Genomic DNA, 10,870 nt, shown 5'->3' with positions numbered 1-10,870 from the left:
ATAGGCTTGTATGTTCATGGGCATCTCTTTCTTTAGGTTAGGGAAGTTTTCTTCTATAATTTTGTTGAAGACATTAACTGGCCCTTTAAGTTGGAAATCTTCATTCTCTTTTATAATCCTTAGGTTTGGTCTTCTCATTTTGTCTTGGATTTCCTTGATGTTTTGGGTCAGGAGCTTTTTGCATTTTTCATTTTCTTTGACTGTTGTATCAATGCTTTCTATGGTATCTTCTGCATCTGAGATTCTCTTTTCTAGCTCTTGTATTCTCTTGGTGATGCTTGGATTCATGACTCCTGAATTTTTTTTTACTAGGTTTTCTATGTCCAGAGTTGTTTCTTTTTGTGATTTCTTATTGTTTCTACCTTCAATTTTAGATCCTGGATGGTTTTGTTCACTTCTTTCCCCTGATTTGTTGTGTTTTCCTTTAGTTATTTAAGGACTTCTCCCCCTTTTTTAAAAATTCTTCTGTATTTCTTTAAGGGAGTTATTTATTTCCTTCTTGAAGCCCTCCATGAAGCCCTCCATCAGCAACATTAGCTGTGATTTTAAATCCAGTTCTTGCTTTTCCAGTGTGTTGGGGGTATCCAGGACTTGCTGTTGTGGAAGAATTGGGTTTAGGTGGTACCATGTTGCCTTGATTTCTATTTGTAATGTTCCTACATTTGCCTTTTGCCATTTGGTTATCTCTGGTGTTAGTATGTCCTGCTGTCACTGGCTGGTGCTTGTCCCTCCTGTGTGCCTGCAAACCTACCTCAGCACCCCTGGGTGACCGTTTTTCCCATACACAGTTTGCTGTGGGGCTGCCCAGCTCCTGGGTGCAGGTTAGGCCCTGGCAAAAGTCCCAAGTGATCTTACACTTGGGTGTTCTCTACGGTCCTAGCTGTAGCAGCCTGCTCATTCACAGGAGTGAAGATGTTGACCTCACATCTAATCAGGGTAATCAATGCAGGACAGATATCCCCTAGTAGACTAGGTGCACAGATGGCTGTGGTAGTGCTGCTCAGATTTTGCGTATAGGTGGAGCCCTGGAAAGCCATGTCCCAAGCTATCTTATACACAGGTGATCTATGTGTAGCTGACTGGACGTGTCTGCTTAGTCACAGGAGCAAAGATGGTGGCCAAGTTATTATTGTTAGTCCTAAAGCCACTGTGTGTTTGTTCTGTAATGGTCTTGAGAAGTCCTGTGTTTTTAATGGCACAACATGGTTTAATTAACTACTGCTGACTTAGTTCCATAGTTTGATTTTTGTAATCATTGACCTATTTAACCTTTAAAGATAATATATAAAATGCCGTACTTTAAAGTAAGCTTATGTGACATAATAACCAGAATATGCAAGACTCTGAGACCATATGTGATATCCATTTAATCTCTGATTACTGGAATTTTCCTTCTCAGGACCCTGTCCCTGAGGAATAACATTCTGAGGGAATGGTCCCAGCCATATTTAACGAGTCATTATTTCTGATCAAATCCCTCATTGCTATGCTTTCATTTCTCACTTCAAGAAATGTCTGCTCTGCTTACCTGTCCCTCCCATTACTATATGACTCCAGTAATTAAGTATCAAGGCAGAAAACAAATTAAGTATAAGTTAAATCCTTGTGTTCTGAAACAACATGGAACTTTGTCTCTTACTCTATACATTCAAGGTGAATATATGACCTGTAAGTTTGAAATATATTGTATGATTCTTCTTCCAAGCACATGTGAAGTCTGTGGCATCCCTTATGCCCGTAAACAGCTTTGAAGAACATTTAAGGGCTGCTGCATGAAACACTGCAGTAGGAAAGTGTCTTCACAATGAGCACACAGTGGTAAGACATCCTCCAACATGCAAAAGAAAGTCTGTCTTCTCTTCATTTTACAAGTGATTATAATCCAGAATACACAAAGAAAGGAGGTAATGAAAGCACACTGCTTCCTCATGTGTTCCAGTATCTAAGACCTAGCAGAGGTGAAAATATTTCCTCAAACAAACAAAACACACACTTGTATGTGCCTTTTTTATGTCTGTGAATGACTGGATGGAGGAGAAGGGCACATTTATATCCCCTAGTTCCCTTCTGCAAAGGTTGTGCTGTGGTATATTCACCCAATCAGTAAGCTTACTCAAGTACTGAGAAAATATGAAGATTAGAAAACATAGAATTCAAAGTTTTTTTCCAAAAGTTCAAACTTTTACTGACAGAGAAAGCACAACTTACATACACATGTGATTCCATTCCAACAAACTAAGGACAGAAAACATGCAGAAAATAAATGCGACATGGTAGCATTTATAGCGACAGAATCCTCTTCAAGAGGAATTCAAATCTACCTTCTGTGGCCATTATGGAAATTAGTATAAGATTTGATCAAAAATTACAATTCAAACTATGTGGTCCCTCTTTATCACTCCTGGGCATGTAACCAACCTGTGTAATTCACCATCATACATATTCATGTACATTTATGACCAGGATAGTCATATATCCATACATATATATCCAGGATAGTTAAGATATGAAATCACACAAGTGGCATCATTAGATGGATGAACAACAAATAGGAGACATGTATTCTGCCAAAGCAACTGTGGGATTCACTCATTTAATGTATTGTTTGAATATGTTTTCTCTGACATCTATAACAATTCATGAAAGAAGCCAATTTCCATACATCCAGAGACTCTGTATTAGGCAACGGTTTTCTACACTCTAACCAAACAAAGTTTCTTTTTAGAGGCAAAGTTTTTTTTTTTTTAAAGAAGAGACTGTATATGGAAACTAGATATGAAATCTAGGTATTACACAGCAATAGAAACAAGTCTGGAGGAAATCCCAGTTCTGGATAAATAAATATTTCATTAGAAGACACTAAACATAGGAATTAAATGACAGAGTGATCAAGTTTTCTGAACTCAATTTATTGTGAATGTCTATATCAGTATGGGTATTGGACTGGGTGGCTGTTGAGTCACTCTAAGTCATGAATTTTCTGGAAATTTCATGGTGGCCTTCTCACCCCTCTTTTTGTTGTGGAAACTGTAATGAAATCTACTAGAATCTTTGAAAATGGTATTCATGCAAATGGATGTTGACACAGGCTGGGGACCAAAGTTGCTTAAGAGAATATTGTCCTTGGGGCATTCACGTCATGGACATGGAAGAAATTATGGCACCCAGGGCTGGAGTGCATTGCCTTCATAACATGTTTTCTTACTAGTCTTGAAAAATACTGCAGACCTCATATCCAGATCCCGAGGCCAGAATAGTTCAGATGTATCTAGGGAGTATGACACAATATTGTATAAGGGAACTAGGGGATATAAATGTACTCTCCTCCACCCAGTCATTCACAGTCATAAAAGAGGCACATAGGTGTGTGTGTTATGTTTGTCTGCACGAGGAACTGTTTTCACCTCTGCTCGGTCTTAGATAATTGAAGACATGAGGGAGCAGTGTGCTCTGATTATATTCTTATTGCTTCTGAAGCTTTCTCTCATCTTGTGCGGTTTGACAGACATCAGCTGCTTTTGGAGAATAAAGTACAATGAAGATGATGATGGAGATATGAGAACTGACTGTTATTTTTTTCTTTTCCTGTCTCCGGAATTTATAGAGGAAAATTTTTATAAAGTTCTCCTTGGTTTTAGGTAAATCATTAGCTTCTCCATTTCCTCCATAAATGTCAAGAATATGAAAACTGTCATGTTCTTCTCTCTGTTCTCATTTTAAAATTATTAATTTAATATTTTCAAATGCATTTCATTGTGTGTATTTGTTATGTTAGACTGCAGTTCACTGAGATATAAGATAAGAGAGACTGTCTCCTCATGAATCTCCTTATGCTGAGTGTTGTCATTGCACAGTGTCTGATGATCTGACATGAAAACAGAATCCACACCACTGGCACGAGATTAGTATAAAGAGCCTGCATCACAGTATCTTCACGTTTCTGGCAAGGATTCCCTAATTGTATTTTTTGAGTCACTTATATAAACTATCGTATCATCTGCAAATAGAGATATTTTGACTTATTTCTTTCCATTATGTATGTCCTTGATTTATTGTCTTATTTCTCTAGCTAAACTTCAAGTTCCAAATTGCATAAATATGATGGAAGTGAGAAGCATTGTCTTGTTCCTGATTTTACTGATTTTCTTTTTATTGGCGAATTAGTCCATTGATGTTAATAGATATCAAGGAACAGTGATTGTTACTTCCTGATATTTTTGATGTTATTTTAAAAATTTGTGTGGTTATCTTTTTTGGGTTTGTTGACAGAATATTTTTGTTGTTATTATTTTTTTTTTGAGACAGGGTTTCTCTGAATACCCTTGGCTGTCCTTGAACTCACTCTGTAGACCAGGCTGGCCTCGAACTCAGCAATCCACCTGCTTCTGCCTCCCAAGTGCTGGGATTACAGGCGTGTGCCACTACCACCCAGCTTTGTTGAAATAATCTTACTTTTTTGCTTTATCTAGGGTGTAGTTTCCCTCCTTGTGTTGGTGTTTTCCATCTATTATTCTTTGAAGGCCTGGATTTGTGGAAAGATATTGTGTAAATTTGGTTTTGTCATGGAATATTTTTGTTTCATCATCTATGGTAATTGAGATTTTTGCAGTGCAAAGTAGATTGGTCTGGCATTTGTGTTCTCTGAGGGTCTGTATGAGATCTGTCCAGCATCTTCTGGCGTTCAGAGTCTCTGGTCAGAAGTCAGGTATAATTCTGATAGGACTGCTTTTATATGTTACTTGACCTTTCCCCCCTACTGCTTTTAATATTCTTTCCTTTTTATGTGCATTTGGTGTTTTTAATATTATGTTAAAAGAGGAAGTTATTTTCTGGTCCAATCTATTTGGAGTTCCATAGGCTTCTTTTATGTTTATGCGAATCTCTTTCTTCCGGCTAGGGAAGTTTTCTTCTATAATTTTGTTGAAGATATTTACTCGTCCTTCAAATTGGGAGTCTCCACTCTCTTCTATAGCTATTATCCATAGGTTTGGTCTTCTCATTGTGTCCTGTATTTCCTGGATGCTTTGGGTTAAGAGCTTTTGTCATTTTGCATTTTCTTTGACTGCTGTACCCATGTTTTCTATGGTATCTTCTGTGCCTGAGATTCTCTCTTCTATCTCTTGTATTCTGTTGGTGATGCTTGCATTTCTTTATTGTTTCTATTTCCATTTTTAGATTATGGATTGTTTTGTTCAATTCTTTTACCTGGTAGATTTTGTATTCTTACAATTCTTTTGTTTTTTTTTTTTTTAGCATATTTTATTAAAGATTTTATCACTGGTTGGGCAAGACTAAACAGTATTTCTTTTTTAATTTTTTAAAAAAATTTTCTATATTCTATGTTTATATTCCGAATGATTTTCCCCTTCCATGTTCCCCCTCTCCATAAGTTCCCTAAGCCCTTTTCCATCTTCCCATTCTCCTATCACCCCCCTCCTACTTCTCTGTCCTGGTGCTCCCCTACAGTGCTGGATCAAGCCTTTTCAGGATCTGGGACTTCTCCTTCCTTCTTCTTGGGAGTCATTTGATATGTGAATTATGTCTTGGTTATTCAGAGTTCCTGAGTTAATATCCACTTATCAGTGAATGTATTCCATGTGTGTTCTTTTGTGACTGGGTTACCTCACGTAGGATGATATTTTCCAGATCCAACCATTTGCCTAAGAATTTCATGAATTCATTGTTTTTAATTGCTGAGTAGTATTCCATTGTGTAAATATACCACATTTTTGTATCCATTCCTCCATTGAGGGACCTCTGGGTTCTTTCCAGCTTCTGGCTATTATAAATAGGGCTTCTATGAACATAGTGGAACATGTGTCCTTATTGCATGCTGGGGAATCCTCTGGGTATATGCTCAGGAGTGGTATTGCAGAGTTTTTCCAAAGTGTTATGCCCAGTTCTCTGAGGAACAGCCAGACTGATTTCCAGACTGGTTGTACCAACTTGCATTTCCATCAGCAGTGGCGGAGTGCTCCTCTTTCTCCACATCCTTGTCAAACCTGCTGTTTCCTGAGTTTTTAATCTTAGTCATTCTAACTGGTGTAAGGTGAAATCTCAGGGTTGTAGGATCTTCATTTAAATAGATTTTGAATAGATTTTAATTTCCAAAGAAGGATGAAAGAAATGGAAATTGATATAAATATTTTGAAGCATATATAGATAATAAATAAATAAGGAAATAAATTCAGGCCTTTGATCTGAATACCTGGGAGACAAAAGTAGGGATATGTAGGTTCCTTGTAAGTTCCAGACTTGCCTAACCTACAGAATTCAAGTCAGAATGGCCTATGGAAAGTAACCGTGTCTCAATAAATCATATTAATTGTTTTATATTATCAAAATAAAGGCACTCATAAGCCAAATGATTATAATAGTATGGTGTACTTCCTTTTAGATTAGACAAAATAGCTCAGACCTTAAAAATGGTGTGTGTGTATGTGTGTGTGTGTGTGTGTGTGTGTGTGTATGAGGGAGAACTGCTGGACTGAATCAATCCATTCTTTTTGTGATATCAGATTGCTGAATTAAGGATATGGTGTTTGGAAGAGAGGCTCTATGTTTTTGTTAACAGGAAAGAAGGAATAGGCTTTGGAATTTTTCCAAAGTAATACAAATCAGTTTTGATAGATGGAGATTCCTTGAAAATTTCAGTTGCAGACAGGAGAAAATTAAAAAGACCAAATGCACTAGTAATGTATAGTGCTAAACCCTCGTTTGAAACAACTCTTAAATATATACATACCCAGTCAGAATTTCAGCTTACATAACCAATAAATCTTGTTGGCTACAAAATTCTCATGACTAGTTACACATCTTTTCATATGAATGGAGATTTATATTGCAGTTTGTTGAATATATGATCAAACTAATCTCTGAAAAAAGACAGCTGTTGTTCAAGTCACTTTTTTATGTTTTTCTAAAATGAGAATTGAAAGACAAATATATAGCAAACTGTCTTGTGTTGTGTTCTAGTTCATGGATGGAATTCAGAGATCAAACAAGTACTTTATGAATTTTCACTAAGTTAAAATATCTCATAAGAGTGATCTATTTTGATGAATTCTGAAAATAATTTCAGCTTTAAAGATCTCTTCTTCTATACCTTTATATTAGGATAGATAGATTTTAAACAGAAATATATAGGGGACATATTATAAATATTACTTCAATTGATTTTAATATTTCATCTGGGCAACATTTTACATGCTACTGTGATTTCTTTTAGAATACCATCATGGAAATATGAGTTTATTCTCATACTGCTTTTTGCTACTGATGAGATTAACAGGAACTCCTACCTTTTACCCAACATGTCTTTGATATTTACCTTCCCTATTGGCATGTGTTTTGATACATTGAAAATAATTGATGAACTAATTTTACCACAAAACAATAATCAAAAATTTCCAAATTATGAGTGTATATTGACTTCATGTGATATAGGACTTACAGGACCATTATGGACTATGTCTTCAAAACTGGAAATTGCTACCAGTTATCCAAAGGTGAGGCTCTCTGGGAAAGGAAGAGTTAACAGTTAGTCTTTGCCAATCTCAGGTTCCCACAGAGAATGAAGGGGCAGCAGGAGTTTAGATGTGGTGATCTTTATATTCTAAAGTATTAAGGAATCAGATATTGACAGGAAAGTAACATTTCCTTATATCACAAGAATGAATGAACTGGAAAAATAAGCAAAGTTTTGCTGAACATTCAGATTGTCATAAGTATTATAGAAGTCAATAAGTATAATACAGAACATTTACAGGGTAAACTTATTGTCCTTTGTAGGAGTTCTGGAAGGTAAGTAACACAACTCATAGCTGAGAATGGACTTCCAGCCAATCATATTACTCACATTGATTCCTCTGTTCTTCATCCTTCAGATTTTCTTTGGACCATTTCATCCTATCCTGAGTGACAATGTCCGATTTCCCCATGTCTACCAGATAGCACACAAGGATACATGTTTACCTCATGCCATGGTTTCTTTAATGGTTTATTTTACATGGAACTGGATAGGGTTGCTCATTTTGGATAATGACCAGGGAACTCAGTTTCTCTCAGATTTAAGAGAAGAGATGCATAGAAATGGAGTCTGTTTAGCCTTTGTGAATGTGATCCCTGATAGCATGCAGACATACATGACCAGGGCTGGAATATATGATACTCGAATCATGACATCTTCAGCAAAGGTTGTTATCATTTATGGTGAAATGGGGTCTACCCTAGAAGCCAGCTTCAGAAGATGGGTATATTTAGGTGTACAGAGAATCTGGGTCACCACCTCACAATGGGATGTCATCATACGTAAAAGAGATTTCACCCTTGATGCCTTCCATGGCACTGTCACTTTTGCACAGCATCATGTTGAGATTTCTAAATTTAGAAACTTTATGGAAACAATGAATACTTCTAAATATCCAGTAGATATTTCTCAAATGAGACAGAAGTGGAATTCTTTTAATTGTTCAGGTTCCAATACCAACTATAGCTCAATGAATCATTATTCTTTCAACACTTCATTGGAATGGTTATCCCAGCATAATTTTGATATGGTCCTGAGTGAAGAAGGTTACAATTTATACAATGCTGTGTATGCTGTGGCCCACACTTACCATGAAGCCATTCTTCAACAAGTAGAGTCTCAGGAAACAGAAGAATCCATTGGAATATTCTCTGATTGTCAGAAGGTAAAGTATCTTACTTTCTATCATACTTTGTTATTTTTAAATGGCTCCAGAAATGATGCTATAAATTTGTCAGAGACTCCTCTCATTACTGGAATTTCTGTAAATTAAAACTCCCTAACATAATTTTTTGTGGCCATATAAACTGGACAATATTAACATTCAGCATATGACAACATTTTTATAGGAAGATTAGTTACTTTTGTTAGAATATTTCTCAATTTTTTGCCAAATTAATTTAATATTTGAAATAATAGCTGGATTTTTTATCATAAAATCTTTCAGTGACAAGTAGCTTTTTTTCCAAAAGGAACAGAGGAGTGGCCCCTGGTTCTGGAAAGACTCAATACAACAGTATAGGGAAATGCCAGAACAGGGAAGTGGGAAGAGTAGATGGAGGAACAGTGGGAGGGAAGAGGGCTTATGGGACTTGAGGGAAGTAGGGACCCAGAAAAGGATAAGCCATTTGATGTGTAAATAAAGAATACATTGAATAAAAAAATAAACAATTATACAAACTTTGTTTTTATTAAATTTATTTTTTATATGTGTCCTGTATTTACATGATTTTAAAAGCACCTGTCTTCCTTTCAATAACGTCCAGAACTCACCCTCTTTTTCGATTTGATGGCTTCTATCTGGCTGTTTTTATATAAGTAATAAATGTTCACATCTCTGTCACTATGTTACTCAATAGTTGGTAAGCATTTGTTCTGTCAATTTCTGCCATGAAATACAAATGAAGTATAAATATGTTTTTACCCATGAGATATCTTGTATTTCACTAGGTAGCACACCTTCAATACTGTTGCATTCCTGTAATATATTATGAATTATTGGACATTCAACATGTCATTTTGCCTTAGTGGGTTGGCATATGTAATCATCTAATGATGTATCTCATTTAGATTGCTTCATTGCTGAAGAAGAGGGTATTTACTAATCCCGTCGGAGAAATGGTGAACATGAATCTAAGAGAAAACCTGTGTGCAGAATATGAGATTTTCAACATTTGGAATTTCCCTCAAGGCTTTGGACTAAAAGTGAAAATAGGAGGTTACTTCCCCCATTTCCCAAAGAGTCAACAACTGCACATATCTGAAGACTTGAAGTGGGCCATGGGAGAAACACCGGTGTGTACACTATAATTTTTATTCTTTTCTGCATGTTTATTTTAAAAAAAAATTGGAATTGGGTCATGGGCTAGAGGTAGAGAACAACTTCATGTCTTGTTTCAGAGTCAAGCACCCATGTTTGATTGTTCACAAACTGCTGTAAGCCCTGATATTGGAGATATTGGAGATCCAGTGCCTCTGGCTTCCATGGACACTTAATTTCAACTTACCTCAGACTGCAAAAACATGTATAAAAAATTAAAATATAATAAAATGTTTAGCCTATTTAAATTTATAACTAGTTATAGACTGAAATTTTGTGATTCTGTGCATATATCTTTATAACTGAATCATGAATATTGTGTAATTTTTTATTTTATTTTTCCAACAATGTAACTCTTTATATTTATTGGTAATTACATTATCAGAGTATAAACCAATATATTTTATTTCTGTTTTTTAACATATGTTTCTTTCTCTTTGTTTCTTTGTTTCTTTGTCTCTCTCTCTTTCTCTCTCTCTCTTTCTTTCTTTCTTTCTTTCTTTCTTTCTTTCTTTCTTTCTTTCTTTCTTCTTTCTTTCTTTCTTTCTTTCTTTCTTTCTTTCTTTCTTTCTTTCTTTCTTTCTTTCTTTCTTTCTTTCTTTCTTTCTCTGTGTATATATGTGAGTGCCTGTTCCTGTAGCAATCACTGGTGTTAAGTTCTCTGGAGCTGGAGTTACATAGGGTTGTGAGCCACCATGTAGATGTGAGGAACTTAACTCAGGTCCTCTGGAAGACTAGTAAGTACTCTTAAGTACTGAACCATCTCTCTAGTGTCCCAAACACTTCCTTGCTTTATCAGCTGTGGGGACCTTGAAGCAATGGCACCTCAGAGACAATGAACATGCCCGGAATATTTTGAATCAACCAGCTTGGCTTGGGAAAGAACTGATTTTAGGACCAGCGCACACAATATTTAAAATGAATCTTGAGTGCTGTATGGTGGCAGAAAGTAAAACTTGTAAAACACATTTAGTAAAATAACAGTGAGGTTATGTAAAAATTAAATAGTACCCAACTACAAA

General features: G+C 35.9%; 1 protein-coding gene across 1 annotated transcript in view; it reads left to right on the top strand.

Annotated features, from left to right (window-relative positions):
- The first annotated feature begins 3,432 nt into the window (after positions 1-3,432).
- Positions 3,433-10,870, top strand: part of LOC127670577 (vomeronasal type-2 receptor 116-like) — a 28,700-nt gene continuing 21,262 nt past the window's right edge. Inside the window, exons 1-4 of the mRNA XM_052165077.1 lie at positions 3,433-3,638; positions 7,229-7,508; positions 7,887-8,693; positions 9,599-9,823. Coding sequence (XP_052021037.1) covers positions 3,433-3,638; positions 7,229-7,508; positions 7,887-8,693; positions 9,599-9,823 — 1,518 coding nt within the window. The remainder of the gene's footprint in view (positions 3,639-7,228; positions 7,509-7,886; positions 8,694-9,598; positions 9,824-10,870) is intronic.

Source organism: Apodemus sylvaticus, chromosome 20 (assembly GCF_947179515.1).
Source record: "Apodemus sylvaticus chromosome 20, mApoSyl1.1, whole genome shotgun sequence".
Classification (NCBI taxonomy): domain Eukaryota; kingdom Metazoa; phylum Chordata; class Mammalia; order Rodentia; family Muridae; genus Apodemus; species Apodemus sylvaticus.
The sequence above is the reverse complement of the archived record's forward strand: the minus strand, read 5'-3'. Positions and strand labels throughout refer to the sequence as shown.